Source organism: Agelaius phoeniceus (assembly GCF_051311805.1).
Source record: "Agelaius phoeniceus isolate bAgePho1 chromosome W unlocalized genomic scaffold, bAgePho1.hap1 SUPER_W_unloc_2, whole genome shotgun sequence".
NCBI lineage: Eukaryota > Metazoa > Chordata > Aves > Passeriformes > Icteridae > Agelaius > Agelaius phoeniceus.
The window spans coordinates 5,679,767-5,698,017 of record NW_027509867.1 but is presented as its reverse complement, the minus strand read 5'-3'; the positions used below and the strand labels follow the sequence as shown (position 1 = coordinate 5,698,017).

At 50.6% G+C, this 18,251-nt stretch overlaps 2 protein-coding genes across 2 annotated transcripts in view; one reads left to right on the top strand and one right to left on the bottom strand.

The window, feature by feature from the left end:
- LOC143692679 (uncharacterized) overlaps positions 1-18,251 on the bottom strand; it is a 468,458-nt gene that overhangs the window by 172,717 nt on the left and 277,490 nt on the right. The window lies entirely within an intron of this gene.
- Positions 8,189-9,121, top strand: LOC143692586 (olfactory receptor 14J1-like). Its single transcript, XM_077172836.1, has one exon. It carries the CDS (start codon positions 8,189-8,191, stop codon positions 9,119-9,121), a length of 933 nt encoding a protein of 310 aa, XP_077028951.1.

The window sequence follows — 18,251 nt, the reverse complement described above, 5'->3', positions numbered from 1 at the left end:
CCGAGCAAAAAGCTGTCAGTGGGACTTTGTGTCTCTAAGAAATCCCTGACAGTTTCAACAGGAATGTGCAGCTCATTCACAGGCTGAGAAGGAAGGGCATCTTCTAAAGGATTTGGGGCTTGACAGAGTTTCCATTCCCAGTCCTGCTTGGAGCTGGAAGGGCACAAAGCAATTTCCTCTTGCTTCGACCACAATTTCAAGTAGCAATGTTGGAAACAAGCCCAAAATCTTTTAAAAGGCTGCTGAGGTCAGTAAGATGGATCCATGCCATCAGCACATTTACAATGTAAATAACTGAGTTCTCTTTTTAAAAAGATCATTTACCTCTTAATGCAAAGAATGTAACTTTGCATTTATGTTTTGTTTTTTTCACTAACATTATGTTATGTTTTTTCACTAACACTTGCATTTTATTCTTATCTTTTACAATTTACCTATTTTTTTCCCTTTTTCTTTTTTTTTTTTCTTTTAAATAGAAAACATGTCCTATCAAAGGAATGTCCTTTGCTCCTGGTTCCTGTGTGGAGCAGCTCCCTTCCTGCTGGCTGAGCTGCTCAGGCAGAGCCCGGCAGCTCCTGGCCCTGCAGGGCTGAGGCTTTTCCCCGTTGCTGGGCACAAACTGATGGAGCAGCACTGCTGAACACGGGCACACAGAGGGACCAGCAGCAGCTGCCTTTGCCCACCTGAGGCTCCAGGGCCCAACCTCTGAGCAGCCAGGGCTGGAAGAGACTGGCAGGATCTGATCCCTGACTCTGGGCCAGGGCTGCACAAATGACCCCACAGCAGCAGCAGCAGCAGCAGCAGCAGCAGCAGCAGCAGCAGATGGAGCTGACTTTCAGCACAGCCCCTGCCCCTGTTCCCTCCTGTGTGCAGCGGTGTCACAGCAGCCTGAGGCACCTGGGAGCCCCCAGTGCCAGCAGGGACTTGAGATGGCAGCCCTGGGCTCCTGGAGGCTGTGCAAGGAACGGAGCTGGGCACTCCCTGTCCATGGGGAGCTTGCAGATGGAAAAGGCTGCTGTGCCCAGGCAGCTCCAAGGGCACAGAAAGGAGGCTCTGGAGCACTGGATCTGTGCCAGTGCCACAGTCCTGGGCAGCAGCCAGCGAGGCCTGGGGAACAGAGGGCACAGCACGAGGGACAGAAGCAGGCAAGGGCAGAGACTGGAGAGAGCCAGAGCCAGGAGCAGGAACAGCTGCTCCATTGCACTCTTGGAGAAAGCTCTTGGCTGGTTCAGAGCGCTGAAAGGCGTGAAGGGCAGAGAGGAGCCACAGCAAACAATGCTCCTGTTTGCACAGCCTCCCCTCTCCGTGTCCCAGAAGGAATTGCATGGACTGTGCTCTTCTCTCCGAGTCGTCTCGTTCAGCATGAGCAGCTCAGCGCCAGGAGCTGAAGGAGCTGAAGCCTCAGGCCGCAGGAGCTGGGCAAGAGGAGACTTTCTGAGCAAATGAATGCTGCTAACATGGACCCAGCTGAATGCAGTGGATAGAATCATGGAATCACAGAATCCTTTCTGTTGGAAAAGCCCTCTGAGCTCACCCAGTGCAGCCGCTCAGCCAGCAGTGCCAAGCCCAGCACTAAACCACGTCCCTGAAGTGCCAAGGCCTGGACAGCAGCCCTGAGTGAGGCCTGAACAGCAGGCCCTGAGCCAAAGGTGGCCTCTGGATGAACCTTCCAAGCAAAGGTTATCTTTGTATCTGCTCCCTGATGAAATATGCATGGTCATTAGCACTGTGATAGATGTAGCCACTCATTAGTGAAACATGTATTGACCTTTGTGTATTTAGAAGCCAGACAAGGCCATGAAATCTGACATCTGGCCTTGTTTGGGGCTGAATGGTCAAAGTCAGCTCCCTTGGTTCCTCCTGGGGCCCTGGCCAGGCTTTGGGAGGGAGCCAAGAGGAGGATGAAAGCAGATGTTGCCACACTAGCAGTGCTGTCAGTTTGTCCATTCAGCACTGTCAGAGCTGGGCCCTCTCCCAGCGGGGTTGGAGCCTCAGCTGTGGCTGGAGGCACCTGCAGGAATTGCCAGTGCCCAGGAGTGGCTCTGCAGCCCTTGGCTGTGACAGCTTCCCCAGCTGCTGTGTGGGTCTGGGGGATGGGAAAGGCTGAGGGTAACTGGGGCTGGATCTTTCTCAATCACTGCAGGCAATCTTTGGTGGGGATGGTTGGGTGCATTGCTGAGCTGCTCCTGTTGTGATTCTTTGCTGCTTTGAGCTGCAGGAAATGACACTGATTCCTTCAGTTGGAGTCTGTGTCTTTAGTGCTGACCCTGCCCACTGGCAAAACAAAACTGGCCCAGTCTGGCCAGATCCCAAGAAAATGTCACTTGTTCAGTGTAAATGTGAGGAATCAGTGCCATCAGAAATTCCCAGATGGGAAGCCCTTCCCTGGAGTTCCCTGGCTCTGGAGTGGGCTGAGGTTGGAGCCCCGTGGGAGCAGTGGGGCAGTCGGGTAAAAGAGGCTGCACCCCTGGATGGCTTCAAATGCATCCAAAAATTGCACATGGAAAAGGAAAAGAACTTGTGGGTTTGGGCAGACAAAGATGAATTTGTTAAGAGTCCATTGGAAACAGCAGCTTCAGAAGGAACAATTATTGTTGGAATGCTCCCACATGGAGCAAGAGAAGAAGGTTTTAATCTTGAGCTCAGCTGCATTTGTACCCGTGAAATATCAATATAATAAATAACTATATGTATTTATTGTATAATATGACCTTAATATATATATATATTTGTATATTTATATATATATATATATATATATTATATATATGTCTGTATCTATCTGTCTATATGTATATCAATATGTATATCTACACATGAAATAATAATAATGTGAAATAGTGCTGACAATACTAATTTGGTAGCTTTGGCTGCTCAGGGATGTAACTCTAAATACCCTACAGAACAGGACTGGCCAGGGCCCTACTGTCAGTGGTCAACTATGTGAGATTGTATACAATGAAAAAAGGAGGAAGGGAGGAAATTGGCTGTTTTTACAGGGTTTGCTGATTCTGTGATGCAGAGTGCTTTGTCTGTTCCTGTGAAAAATACAGTGATGAAGCCTGCAGGGTTTTTCATGTACCAGACTATGCACAAGCTGCAGGTTTTGTTGCACGGGTGAAGGGGTTGTTTAAAAAGCAGTTGAAAAAATGAGGAGATGGGAACCTTTGCCCATGGAGAACCCATCTCCCAGATGTGCTCCATGCCCTTAACAATGGCCCACGGGGGAAATGGAAACCCCCTGGCTGTGCACGGCTGCCCCCAGTTTGCAAATCCAACCATGGGCAGTGAGACTTGGGCTGCCTGGGAAATTGTTCTGGCTGTGATGGCCCCTGGCAGGGCCAGCCCAGAGGCTGCAGGGCTGGGCCTTCATGCACTGGAATTAGTTTGGATAAATTCAAAGCAAATGAGAGCTATCAATACTGAAACAGGAATTCAGATTCCTCCAGGACACTTTGCTTTAGTAACTGCTCACTTGGAGCTTGGCCTTGCAAAGTGGTCATGTCATGGGAAGAGGAACTGATGCAGAATATCAAGGAGAAATTAAAGGAATTGTGTTAAACAATAGTGACCAGGATTGGATTAGTCAACCCCATGACAGGGTAGCACAATTATCAATATTGCAATTTTAAGAAGGATTGTGAAAAAAGGAGATCCACCTGCAATCACCACCGTTTGTGGAGATAAAGGGTTTGGATCCAGCAGCCCTAATAATGGAGCCCGAGTGTGGGTCCGGAGGCCAAATGGCCCTCCCGAGGCAGCTGAAGGAGCAGCTCCTGGGAAAGACAACTCTGAGTCCTGAAACCTGGGCAGGAACAATGGCAATGTGTCCCTGCAGCCAAGTGTTCTGTGTGAGAACAAGGAGATCTGACAGGATATTGTTTTACACATCCTGCCAGACCAAATCTCCCTGTTTGCCCCAAGGGCCCCTTTGGGAAATGCTCTGATCCACGGGGCTCCATGTGAAGGCTGCTGTGACACTGAGGGACTTGCACAGGAATTGCATCCAGGAGCCCGGGTGCCCCTCAGGGACTGGGACCCGGCCCCTTCCAGCCAGAGGGGAAAGGGCCCCCCCAGGCCTTGTTAGCCACAGACAGCATGGTAAAGCTGAACAGCAAAGGGCCTGGGGGCATTATTCTGGAATTAACATGGTGCCAGCTCCATGGACAACAGTATTCTTGTTCTTATCCCAAATGAGATTGAGGAAAATGAATGAAGAATGGTGTCACTAAAGAATTACTGGTGTCTGTAAGGTGTACCTTGATAGCCAGAATCTTTGTCTGCCACAAACACCTCTAGTGTTTCACCAAGGGGTTAGTCACCAAAATGTAATGATGAGTTCTGATGGATTGCTGAGCTTCTTTTGTAATTCTTTGCTAATGATGATGTGCTTTGCTGAGCTTATCCTTTTGTAATTCTTTGCAGCTGTGCATGATATAAATGACACAATTCCTTAAGTTGGTGTCTGTGTCTTTGATAGCGACCCTGCCCACTGGAGAAACAGGGCCCCCTCTTGCTTGAGTGTTACCTGGGAAGACAGAAACCCTCCCTCCAAAATTCCCCCCTTCCTCCTTGTTCCCCCCCTTCATACCCTGAGCATGATGTGCTCTGGTCTGGGCTGTGCCCGGGCTCAGTTGGGGCCACCTGTCCTGGCTGTGTCCCCTGCCCAGCTCCCCCGCAGCCCCAGCCCCTCCCCAGCGTGGCTGGACGAGGGGCAGGACAGGCCTTGGCTGTGCTGCAGCTCAGCAAGAACAAAACCATCTCTGCGTGCTCAGTGCTGTGCTCAGCACCCGGCCCAGCAGTGTCTCAGTGCCAGGGGCTGTGCCCCCAGTGCCTGCCAGGGCTTTCCATGGCAACTGCCAGGCCAGGTGACCCAGGTGTCCCCCCCAGTGCCGGTTGCCATGGAAACAGTGCCCAGCGCTGCCCCTTTCTGTCTGGCTGACCTGGCCTTTGGCCCTGGCAGTGCCCTTGGCTGCTGGTTCCTGGTGCCGGAGCGGCCAGCGTGGCACAGGGCAGGTGGCCATGGCACAGCCCCCAGCAAGGGATCCCCTCTGGCTCTGGGCACTGACACCAGCCCTGAGCAAGGGGCCCAGGGCAGCTTTCCATGGCCACCAACCACCACAACAGCTCTGGGCACTGGTTGCCATGGCACCAAACCAAGGAACGGGTCCCTGTGTCCGTTGCCATGGCACCTGGTGGCACCAACGAGTGTCACTGCAATTGTACCTGGAACAGCCCTGGCACCGCTTTGTCCTCAGGGTTGCCATGGCAGCCCAGGGCAGCAACAGCTCTGCAGGCAAGGGGCCATGGAACCTGGCTGCAGAAATGGCTCCTTGGGCTGGTTTCCAAGGAAACCTGAACTGATGGGGGTTGCCATGGCACCCAAAGCCAGCAGTGGGGTCCCTGCAGTGTCCATGGCAACAGTCCCTTGCAATGGCGCAGTGCAGGTTGGGATGATGATCCACCCTCACAGCTGGCCCAGGCAGGTCTGGAGTGCTCTTGGCAGCTTGGGCTTGGCACACACTTGAGGAGGATGTCTGTTTGCAATGGGGAAACTCAGGAGTTTTAGATTGCTTCAAAAAATTAAAAAGTCAAAATCCCTCTTCAGCGGAGCGAAGCCAGTTCACCAAGCAATGCAGGTCCCAGGTGAGTGAGGAGAGACAGGATGGGGTTGGGGAATGTGGAGCAAGATCATCCACACTGATCAGACCTCAAGGCACAGCTTCTCTGACCAAGCCAGATTTCCTCAAGAGTGTCCCTGGGTCAGTATCAGTCACTGAATGCTGCAATCCCCTCTTCTATACTAAGAAAAGTAATAAAGGACACTATAAAATATGATATATATTTCCTAGAAGCTCTTTGAAATATTTTTCCATACCAGCAGCAGGAAAGTTCCTAACGAACTGGCCCAGATCAGAGGGAAATCAAGGCAGAGCCATGGTTTGTCAGGAATATCTTGGTCCTAATGAGCCCTGTGCTGCATTTGAAGCTGAGCCCTGGAACCTCGGGGCCTGAGAGGAGATTGCACAAACTTTCCTGGAGTCAAAGTCAGAGGAGAAACCCCCAAGTGTCTCAAAGCATGAATGGGTCCCATTGAGGTCAACACAGGCTCCTCATGGACTCCTTGGAGGAGAGAATTGGAGGCCAGGATGGCACAAAAACCTCTCAAAGACTCAGAGTGAAAAGGAACATCCAGAGTACCTTAAAAACCTTGAGTAGCTCAAAGTATTAATGAGCCCCACTGAGTGTCAGTACAAAGCTCTCCAGGGACTCGTTAAAGCAGATAATTGGGGCCATGATTGCACAAACCTTTCACAGAGTCTGGATCAAAAGGGAAACACCAAGTACCTTCAAATTACTGAAGTACCCTGAAGTATTAATGAGCCCCACTGAGTGTTGTTACTGACAAAGCCTCTCCAGGGACTCATTACAGCAGATAATTGGGGGCTGTGACTGCACAAACCTCTCAGAGACTCCAAGGCAAAAGCCAAACCCAAAGTCCTTTGAAAAACCTGCAGTCCCTGCGGGGAGCATGAAGGAGCCCCCAGGGCCATTGCTGAGCAAGGCTCCCCAGGGACTCCTTGCAGCAGATCCTTGAGGCCACTGGGATGTGGGCTAGGGGGGGATGCTGAGGGCAGCACAAGGGGCTGACAGTGCCCAGCCTGGCTGGGGCTGTGCCAGGAGGCCCCAGGGCCTCAGGACAAGGTGTCTCCTCCCAGCCCTTGCTGGCACAGACCCTGCTGTGCCCCAGGACACCCAGACTTGGCTTCTCTCTGTCCCCACCTGTCATCACTGCCTGCAGTTCTCTGCCCTGCCTGGGGCCTGGGGACACTTGCTCAGTTGTGTCCCTCAGTGGGAGCCATTAAAAGTCCAGGAAAGTTTGGAGTTGGATTCTGCCTTGGAGTTCTGCAGAGGTTTCTTCAGCTCCCTCTCAGGGACTGATGTTCAGGGCCTGAGCACAAAGGCCCAGAGGGGCTGATTAAAGTCCTTGTGCTGTGTCTGTGCTGCTGAGCTGTGCTGGGCTCCTGGCACAGAGGCAGCTCCTGGTGACCAAGAAGAGCTTCAAAAGCACATTTCTCTGGATGAGCAGCTCTTGTGCCAGCCCAGCAGGGCTGGGGCACTGCCTGCAGCCAGCCCGGGCACAGCACAGAGGCACAGAGAGCTTCAATCAGTCAGGGCTGGGAAGGGGCTGAGAAGTGCCTGGGGCACAATCACTGCCAGCCCTTGGCACAGGAACCTCTGGCTGCAGGACAGTGCAGCTGCAGCTCCTGGAGCCATCTCCTCAAGCTGGAACATGCCAATGCCTGCAGAGCCTGTGAGTACAACTCTGGGTATTTCTGGTGCAGAGGAGGTGAAATGCTCATGGAGCTCTGACATGCTGAGGGGTTCTGATCAGTCATACAATATTTCCAGGGCAGGGGTTTTGTTCAAAATGAGGAAATTTCCTAAGACTAGGTATTCAGTTTACTACTATTGGAGAATGGCAGGGAGGAGTGGATACATATTAAAGGTTAATTCTGAATTATGAATTTTGACAAGTGCCTGAGACATCTGAACTGTTACTTTTAGTGACCAATAGGTTCACAGGAGATCCCTAATGTGCTTTCAGCCACTCTGCCCATGGACAGCAGCAGCATCGCCTTTGCTGGAGCCATCAGGCTCAGTCTGAGCTGTCCTTTCTCCAGGCTGCAAACAGAACCTGCCCCCAGCCAGTGCCCTGCAAACAGGCAGGGTTCTGTAGGGCCAAGGAGAGTGCACAGAGATTTGGGGTCTGTGAGTGCTGGCAGGGAGAGATCAGGCACAGGGAAACACCTGCAGGAGGGAAATCTGCAGGAAGCAGAGAAGATCAGGCAATGAGAGAAAACAAACCGCAGCAATGCTGTGGCAGGGAGAGTTTAGAGATGCCCACAGGAGCCCCTGCAGTGCAGCCCCTCCCTCTGAACAAGCCCCCTCCCTCCTGTTCCCCAGCCAAGCCTCTGCCCTAAGCCTGGGAGTTCCTGATATCTAAGAATAGGAGAGACATAGGGGGAGCTTAAAAAGAAAACCCTGGAACTCTTAAACACCAAAGGCTGTCTGTGTCTTCCAGGGGAGGGTGTATGGGAAAAGGCTTTGATTTTGGTTACAGGAATCTCCTCTAACTCTTCACTGTCCTTTCTCCATGAAAGGTGCCCATGTGCAGCCCCAGCAAATGTCCAACAGCAGCTCCATCAGGCACTTCCTCCTGCTGGCATTGGCAGACACGCGGCAGCTGCAGCTCCTGCACTTCTGCCTCTTGCTGGGCATCTCCCTGGCTGCCCTCCTGGGCAACGGCCTCATCATCAGCGCCGTAGCCTGTGGCCACCACCTGCACACGCCCATGTTCTTCTTCCTGCTCAACCTGGCCCTCGCTGACCTGGGCTCCATCTGCACCACTGTCCCCAAAGCCATGCACAATTCCCTCTGGGACACCAGCACCATCTCCTACACTGCATGTGCTGCTCAGCTCTTTTTCTTTCTGTTCTTCCTTGGATCAGAGTATTATCTCCTGACCGTGATGTGCTACGACCGCTACGTGTCCATCTGCAAACCCCTGCACTACGGGACCCTCCTGGGCAGCAGAGCTTGTGCCCACATGGCAGCAGCTGCCTGGGCCAGTGCCTTTCTCAATGCTCTCATGCACACAGCCAATACATTTTCCCTGCCCCTGTGCCATGGCAATGCCCTGGGCCAGTTCTTCTGTGAAATCCCACAGATCCTCAAGCTCTCCTGCTCACACTCCTACCTCAGGGAACTCGGGCTTCTTTCTGTTAGTATCTATTTAGCACTTGGTTGTTTCATGTTCATTGCTTTCTCCTATGTACAGATCTTCAGGGCTGTGCTGAGGATCCCCTCTGAGCAGGGACGGCACAAAGCCTTTTCCACCTGCCTCCCTCACCTGGCTGTGGTCTCCCTCTTTGTCAGCACTGCCATGTTTGCTCACCTGAAGCCCCCCTCCATCTCCTCCCCATCCCTGGATCTGGCCCTGTCAGTTCTGTATTCGGTGGTGCCTCCAGCCCTGAACCCCCTCATCTACAGCCTGAGGAACCAGGAGCTCAAGGCTGCAGTGTGGACACTGATGACTGGATGGTTTCAGAAACATTAAACTGCTGGCCAATTTCTGCATATCACTTGTAATAAAATTCATCTTTCATACTTCTTGTTGGTTTCATTTTGGAATTTCTTTTTATTTTTTTTACTTTTTTCATATTATCTACAAATAAATGTCATTGTTTGTGCCATTTCTCATTTTGTTTCTCTCCACCTTCCCTGTAGCCACAGACTGTGTCAATGAGGGGTTGTGCTTTTGGTGGCTTTAAATGAACTAAAGGAACTCCCAGCAGAGTTTTCTGCAGAGATGCCCTTTAGTTTCCTTCTCGGGAGCTGCAGCAGCAATGTCTGTGTGCAGAGCTGGGGCAGATCAGTTCTGGCACAGCAGCTCCTGTGGCCACACCATTCCTGCTCCTGCTGGCCACACCATTCCTGAGCCAGGCCAGGAGCCATTGGCCTTCTTGGCCACCTGGGCACACTGCTGCCTCATGTCCAGCCTGCTGTCCATCAGTCCCTGCAGGTCCCTTTCTGCCTGGCTGCTCTCCAGCCACTCTGTCCCCAGCCTGCAGCACTTGGGCCAAATAGCAGGGCCTGGCACTTGGATTTGTTAAACCTCACCTTGTTGGATTCATCCTCTCGGTCCAGCCTATCAAGGTCCCTGTGCAGACCACTCCTATATTCTCTCAGATCAAAACTCACATCCAGCTTGCTGACATCTGCAAAGAAGTCCTTGGTTCCAAGGGGCCCCTCAGTGTCACAACGGCCTCTTGGATACACCAGGCCTTGCACTGTCACACTGGTCTCCTTGGTTCCATGGGGCTTCACAGTGTCACAATGTTCTCGTTGGTCCTGCAGTTTCACAGTGGACTCCTTGGTTCCATGGGGCCCCAGGGTGTCACAATGGCCCCATGGCCACATGAGGTCCCACACTGTCACCATCGTCTCTGTGGTTCCACAAGTCCCCTCAGTGTCACAATGGACTCCTTGTTTCCACAAGGCCACACAGTGTCACAGCATTATTCCAGATTCCTTGAGGCCCCATCGTGTCACAGTGGCCCCTTGGTTACACAGGATCCTGCAGTGTCACAATGTCCCCTTGGTGCCATGAGGCCCCGCAGTGTCAGAACGGCCCCTTGGTTCCACTGGGCCCTGCAGTCTCCCAATGGTCTCCTTGGTTTTGCAGTGTCAAAATGGTGAAACCCCTTGGTTACACAAGGCCCTGCAGTGTCACAATGGCCTCTGTGGTTCCATGAGGGCCCAGAGTGTCACGGGGCACTCCCTGGGTCCATTTGGCCCCACAGCACCACAATGGAGCCCCGGTTCTGTGGGGCTGCACGGTGTCACCATGGTCCTCTTAGTTCCAGGAGGCCCTGCAGTGTCACAATGGCCCCAGAGTGTCCCAATCATCACAGAATGACAGAATCAAATAGGCTGGAAAAGACCTTTGGGATCATCAAGTCCAACCAATGCCCTAATACTGCCTTGTCACCCAGACCATGCCACTGAGTGCCACTGGAGAGGGACAGTGACTCTGCCACCTCCCCCCTGGCCAGCCCATTCCAGTTCCCACTCACCCTTTCTGTGAAGAACTCCTTCCTATTGTCCAGCCTCAGCCTCCCCTGGTGCAGCTTAAGGCTGGGTCTTCTTGTCCTGCCCTCCAGCAGATCCACACTCACACCCAGCTTGGTGCCATCTGCAGTTTGTGAATGCTGGACTCGATCCCCTCACCCAGACCATCAGTGAAGATATTAAACAGGACTGGGCCCAGCACAGATCCCTGGGGACAGCACCAGTGCCTGGGCACCAGCTGGGTGCAGCACCATCCCCACCACTCTCTGGGCCCAGCCTCCAGCCAGCTCTTAAATCTCCCAGCCAGGAGGGAACCTGCCCAAGCCGTGGGCTGCAGCTTTTCCAGGGAATGCTGTCAGACACAGAGTCAAAGGCTCTGCTGGAGTCCAGACACACAACATCCACAGCCTTTCCCCCATCCACAGGTGGGTCACCTGGGCATAAAAGGAGACCAGGTTGGTCAGGCAGGACCTGCCAGCCCTAAATCCACGCTGGCTGGCTCTGATCCCTGGGCCATCCTGTGCGTGCCCTGGGATGGCACTCAAGGTGATCTGTTCCATAACCTTGCCGGGCACCCAGGTCAGGCTGACAGGCCTGGAGTTCCCCAGCTCCTCCTTCCAGCCCTTCCTGGGCATGGGCTCACACTGGCACCTCCAGTGCTCTGGGCCCTCCCTGCTGAGCCAGGACTGATGGTAAATGATGGAGAGCAGCTTGGGGAGCTCATCCACAGCTCCCTCATCCCCCTAGGATGGATCCCATCTGATCCCATACACCTGTGAGCATCTGAGTGGCTCAGCAGGTCCCCAGCTGCTTCCTCCTGGATTCCAGGGAGCTGTTCTGCCCCCTGTGCCCATCTACCAGCTCAGGAGAACACTTGTCCTGAGGACAACCTGTACTAATATTGAAAATTGACACAAGATGTTAATTACCTTATCCTTTTCCTTATCTTTAATTACTATATTCTCCACTGTATCCAAAAAAGAGTAGAGGTTCTTCTTCTCCCTCCTTTTCTTATAAATTTTTTTTAAAACATTTATTATTTCTTTACAGAAGCCTCCAGGTTAAGTTCTAATTGAGCTTTCATCTCTTTCCTTTTGTTTCCGCTTAACCGAATGACATCCTTAAAAACTTCCTGAGTTTCTGGTCCTTTTTTCCCTGAGTTCCCAGAAAAGCTCCATGGACAGCCAGGAAAATAATTTGCCTCACTAGCTCATCTTTTGCCACACTGGGACAGGCAGCCCCTTTCCCCTCTAGATTACTTTCTTGAAATGTGTCCATCCTTCCTGGACCCCTTTGTTTTTAAGGGTGTTTCCCTTAAAATAATCAGTACCTGATTTGGTACTCTCCAAATCAGCATCCTAAATAGGCCAAAGTCTGCCCTTCCTAATTTCAGTGTAGAAGTTTTGTTGCTGCCCCTCCTTTTTTCACAGAACATTGAAAACTTGATTATTTCATGGTCACTGTGCCCCAGGCAGCCTCTGAGCCCCACATCTGCCCCCAGCCCTTCTCTGTTTGTGAAAAGCAGCAGACAGAGCTTTCCTTGGCAGTGGGAGTGTTACCAAAAATTCGGTAAGACAGAAAACTCCTTAACACCACTAAGAAGCAGCATTCTTTATTCAGCTGGATGCAGGGGGGAGAGCTCCTCCCAAAGCCCTGCGGGCTGAGTACAGGAAAGTTTCTGTTTATTTTCTGTATTTTGCTCACATATTCATTGATTGTCCTGGACTAAACACACATATGATAATCATTTCCCCAAAATCATTGACATATTTCCCCTCCCCTTTACCCATGTGTTCTTCTGTCCTGGGGGTCTCTCTGGTGGTCCCTGGAGAACAAGCTCAAGGTATAAGCTCAGCTGGTGGAAACAATTGATCATCTGGTAACATGAGGTCACAGAGTGGGATATGACATGTGGGGTATATGAGGTCATGGAGATGCTATGACATCATAGGCCATATCTGTGACACCACACGGCAGAGTTCTGACATCACAGAGCAGACTATGACATCAGAGATTTGGCTGTGACATCAGAGACCAGCTGTGTGACATTAGAGAATGGGCTGTGACATCCCAGAGGGGCTGTGTGACATCCCAGAGGGGCTGTGTGACATCCCAGCAGGGCTGTGTCAGGTCACTGGGTTGGTCACTCGGCCCCAGCTCCCCCTCACAGTTTCTCCCAACAAGTCCAATGCTGTCCATGCCCAGCGGGGTCCCTGTCCCCCGAGATCCCCCCGGCCCACCTGGAGCCACAGCCTCCACCAAAGGATGTTCCACAGGATCCACCCCAGAGCCTGACATGGGCACAAGGGGCCAGGGCTGTGTGACCAGGACATCAAGGACAGGGATTCTCCAGGTCACTGTGGCCTGGCTTGGGTTGCCCAGGGCAGGAAAGATGTCTGGCAGCTGGAGCAGGGTCTGGGAAGGGCCTCCAAGGTGGGGCTGGAGCCCTTGGCCTGTGAGCAGAGGCTGAGGGAGCTGGGCTTGTCCAGCCCAGAGCAGGGAAGGCTGAGGGGCTCCTCATCCCAGCCTGGCAGTGCCAGCGAGGAGGGGATGGAGAACACAGAGCCAGGCTCTTCACCGGGGGCCTGGTGGGAGACAAAAGCCACTGGGTGGAAGGGGAAAGAGGGGAGATCAGCCAGGACAGGAGGAGATGAAATGAGTCAGGCTGGTTTCAGCATTTCCTCAGCACCAAAAGCAGCCTGACCTCCCTTCTCCATCCACCACTGACAGCTTTGCAAATCAGGAGTTGTTGGAGCTGTTTTGCCCCCACTCCAGGATGAGCATCCTGATACAAGGACCTAATTGTGTTTATATCTATCACAGAGTCATGTTTGTCAAAAACGACTTTTAGTATGGAAATCCCTTGTGGATGGTGGAACTCATCAGATGCTGCTGGGACGTTGCACATAGCTCAGGGAAGAGCGTGATTGTTATTAAATTGTGTCCTGTTCAAATGTGATCTCTAGGCCATGAAGAGAAACTTGTGCCTCTGAGTCTCACCAGTTCCTGAACCCCAAAGGACACAAACCGGATGAGTTGTGGTTCCTGCTCCAGTGGTGGCACTTGGACCTCCCTCCATAGCCAGAGCAGAGCTCCCTTGTCCCAGAGAGTCCCTGGCAGTGTAGGGATGAAGGAAACAGGACAGGCTGTGGGGATCAGGGGCAGAGCCAGGGAGAAGAATGACTTTTGCATTGGATGGAGCTGTGCCTTCCCTTGGCTTTGTTGGCTGACAAGACATGAACATCCCTCTGTGTCTCGGGCAGCTCCTTCTCCAAGGAAAGCAGGTGGGAGTTGGAGCCAAGGAGCTGAAAGCTGCAGGTGCAGCCTGGGCTGGAGGGAGCTGAGATTTGCACAAGGCTGCTCTGAGTGCCAGGGCTTGGATGGGGGAAATGGTGGGGTGGGGGTAGGGACAGAGTCTGATTGATTGTCAGCCATGAAGGGTCTTGATTCTCAAATCTATTCAAACTGCATGAGGAAGTACCTGGATTCAGTGTCAATCAGAGATTGCACATATCAATGAATTAACGGGAAAAAAAAACTAAACAGGACCTAAACAATCTTTTCTCACTGTCTTTTTAAACATAGTGTATTCCGTTTGAATACACTACTGAGATCTACTTAACCACAAATTATTTGAAAATTAAAATCAAATGATTCCCAGAGGCTTGGCTTGTTCAGGTGTTCTGAATGTTCATGAGCCCTGGGACACTGAATTCCTGCACTGAAGAGCTGAAGGCTGAACAAGCCTCTGGAGCAGTGAAATTCAGCAGCAGCCTCCAAGTTGCTGAGGATGTCAGCAGCCCCCAGTGAGGCCATCCCTGCCCAGAGACCGTGGGGGAATGGGCAGACAAGGAGAGCGTCCCTGGGGCTGGGGCAGCACAACTCAGAGGCACCAGGGGCTCCAGCTGGGCAATGGAGTGTGGAATGTGGCTGGGAAAGCCCTGCCTGGGCTGGGCCAAGCAGGACACACAAGCTCTGACTCCCATCCCTGAAACAATTCTCTCAAGGAGACATTTAAAAGGAATTACAATCGTTTGCGTACTCTGAGATGGACATACTGGAGAAATACCAGCAAGAGATTCTCAGGAGCTGAAAAGAACAAAACAGCCTTTACTGGGAGCTTTAGAAAATCAGAGAAACTTTGGCAAAAGTTTTATTATGTCCTTGTAGTGGTTTTGGTTTGTTAATTTAAGATTTTTCTAATTTTGAGATTTCTAATTAATGTATTAATGAGTGTGGTGGGTTTAAGTGTTGGTTAATTATTTATGTATTTATTTTGTTGTGAGAGGATTAGGAGTAAGGTAATGTAGACTTAAAATTTTAAAAGGATATAAAGAAAATTTAATTAAAAATAAAAAAAAGAAAAAAGTAAGAATTAAATTAAACTCTAGAACACTTTCTTTACAACTTTTTCTTTTTACTGACAATGGAAAGAAAGTAAATTAAAATTTTCTAGTTTGTTTACTATTTCTAGAATAGCTTTTTTTTAGTTTATTTAGGGAGAGTAGTTTTTGTTTTTAAGGTTATGGAGATTTTTTTTACAAGAGGAAAAACTTGGTTTTTTTTGTGTTTCTTAATTTTGTCATGGATAACAATTGTCTGGGGAACTTTGTTCTTGTGAAATTGTTTTATTGCTACAAGCTTTTTACTGCTTGTAGATGGGCCATGTTGACTTATGGGGTATTGTTTTAAAGATGAGTTCTTTAAAGGTAAAGGTTTTTATTATTTACGTCTAAATTTATTTTTATCTTTGGGAATAGAGATCTCCTCTTGGGCGTATTGAATTACCTTTTTTTTCTGTTTAAAATTTTGAGGAATTACAGTTACTTTACCATTTGTTTATTTTAGTATGCAGGTTTTTATTTGATATTAATTAATTTTTTTAATTGTTTATTGTGTTATAACAAAAAAGAGTTTTTTCTTTATAGTTTATAAGAGGATTTTAGTTTTAAGATTAAGGTATTTTTTCTTTTGTATTTGGATTTAATTTCTCCTTTACTGGCTTTGATGCTTTTATGTTGGTTTTTTATATGCTTGTATTTTGTTTTTCTTTTACTTCAGGCAGGACTGAAGTATTGAAAGGATTAACACCTGGCCTGCCAGTAACTTGTGGTGGAAGTTGTGGTTGGGTTGTGTTAGGATTGGTTTTATGGTTGATTTTGGGGGTTTTTTTGTGTTTAATTTTAGTTGTAGGGTTATTTTGTATGGGTTGTAGGTTGTAGGGGTTTTGGTTTTAGTTGTGTTGGGGGGAAGGGGACTTGATAGTGAGATTTTAATAGCTGTGGCTGGCTTTGTTCTGGTTGGGGTTTTGTAGCCTCTTTTGTTTTCCTGTTTGGGAGTTGTTGGGGTTTGGTTTGGTCAGAATGGGGACGATGGGGGTGGGGGGTCGTGGCCTGGGGAGGGGGGAAGGGGCTCAGCCCATGGCAGGGTTGCTTGGTTTGGTTTGGTTTGGTTTGGTTTGGTTTGGTTTGGTTTGGTTTGGTTCAGATGGGGCCGGGGCCAGGGCCGCTGCTTCTTTGTTGACTGGAAAGAAAGAGGAGGTTCCTGGGTTTTTTCATCTTTAACATTTGTATTTCACAAAGGCATGTTCAGTATCTCAGTGGTTTAACAGATTGTCAGTGACACAAAAAGTTTCATATTATGTTTTAAAATTCTTCTCATATCAAACTATGACAAACATTCAACCAACAAAAAACATTTCTCAAAGCATTGACTTGGCCCATTCAACTTCACAAACTCCAAGCCTGTTCAATTTAATGTTAATCAAAATTTGCAGGAGCACAGAAACAGAAGAAGAATACACAGAAAGAGAGAAAGACAAAAAAGATTTAGAGGAGCACACACACAGCTACCAGCTCCTGGATTCCAGCACTGTTCAGATGGAAATTCCAAGAGGATGCAGGGTCAAGATGTGTGCTCACCTTGTGGTCAGCCTTCAATACCCCTTGGTCTCCCTGGGCCCTTCCCCCGGGTGGGGCTTGGGCTCATTTGGTCCCTCAGGAGCTGGGCTGGGGGCTGCAGAGGTGGCTGTGGAGCATTGCCTGTGCTGTGCCAGGGACTGGCAGCCACTGCTGGGCTGGGATAGAGGCTCTGGGGGGATTGGGGTTCCAGGGCAGGGCAGGGCTGGGCTTCCAGGGCAGGGCAAGGCTGGACCTGCCCCTTCCTCCCCCACACATGAAATATTTGGAGCCGACAATCTCCTCCAGTCTGTCACAACAGGGAATGTTGGAGGTGCAATCCAAATTCTACTTATTGGTGCCTGGAGGAGAATAGTTCTTTCCTATAGGAAGGAAAGCCCAGAGCTCCAGTGTTTGGAAGGCAGGTGAGAGCCTCACTAGGCCAAGTCCAGCCAGACTTGTCCGGAATGGCAGATTTTGTCTGGGAGCAGTTGGTGGATTTAGGGAAGGTGGAACCCAGTCTTGGCCATGGGTTTCTGGAGAAGCAGGACAGTTCTTTTCCATAGGAAGGAAAGGACGCAGCCTTCCCCAGGGTTTAAGGGACAGATGGGAGGTGACCCTTGTGAAACAACTGCCAGCCAGACTTGTCCTGGCAATAGTCCTATGGGAACAATCACTGGATATAAGGAAATTTGGAGGTGGAACTCCCAATTCTGGCCATGGGTTCTTGGAGGAAAAGGATAGTTCTTTCCCATCGGAAGGAAAGCACAGAGCCCCAGTGTTTCAGCAGCAGATGAGAAGAGACCCTCAACATGCCAAGGTCAGTTGGACCAGTCAGGCAGTCCATGGGAGGCCAAACCAGCCAGACCTGTTCCGTGTTCCCTTGGTTTTATGAGGCCCTGCAATATCACCATGGTCCCTTTGGTTCCATGGGGCCCCTCAGCATCCTAATGATTCTTTGCTTCCATGGGGTCCAGCAGTGTCACAATGGACCTTTGGTTCCATGGGGGTCTCACAGTTTCACAGTGGCCCCTAGGTTCCAGATGGCCCCGCAGTGTCACAATGGTCCCAATGATTCCATGAGGCCTTGCAGTGTCACAATGGTCTCCGGTGTTCCCCAGCCCCAACAATGTCACGGGACTCCTCTTTTCCATGACCCTGCAATGTCACAATGGACCTTTGGACCCTGGAGGTTTGCAGTGTCACAATGGTCTCCTTGGGCTCCACAGTGTCACAATGGACCACTGATGACACAAGACCCCACAATGTCACAATGGACCTTTGGTTCCATGCAGCCCTGCAATGTCACAAAGGCCTCTTGGTTTCACGAGGCCCCACAGCATCACAATGGTCCTCTTGGATCTGTGGGGACCCCCAGGGTCACAATGGTCTCACTGGTTCCATGAGGCCCCACAGTGTCACAATGCTTTGCCTGTTCCATGGGGCCTCATAGTGTCACAATGGTCTCCATGATTCCATGAGTCCCCTCAGTTTCACAATGGTCTCCTTGGTTCCATGGGTTTGTGAAGTGTCTTAATGGTGTCTCCATGGTTCCACGAGGCCTTGCAATATCACACTTATGACCTTATCTCGATGGGGGTCTCGCAGTGTCACAATGGACCCTTGGTTCCATGATACCACAAATTGTCACAATGGTCTCCATGGTTCGAGGAGTCCCCGCAGTGTCACAATGGACCCTTGGTTTGATGGAGCCTCTCA

Bases quoted from the DNA above. Each gene is read 5' to 3' on its own strand.
- LOC143692586 (XM_077172836.1), top strand. From the start codon at position 8,189: ATGTCCAACAGCAGCTCCATCAGGCACTTCCTCCTGCTGGCATTGGCA.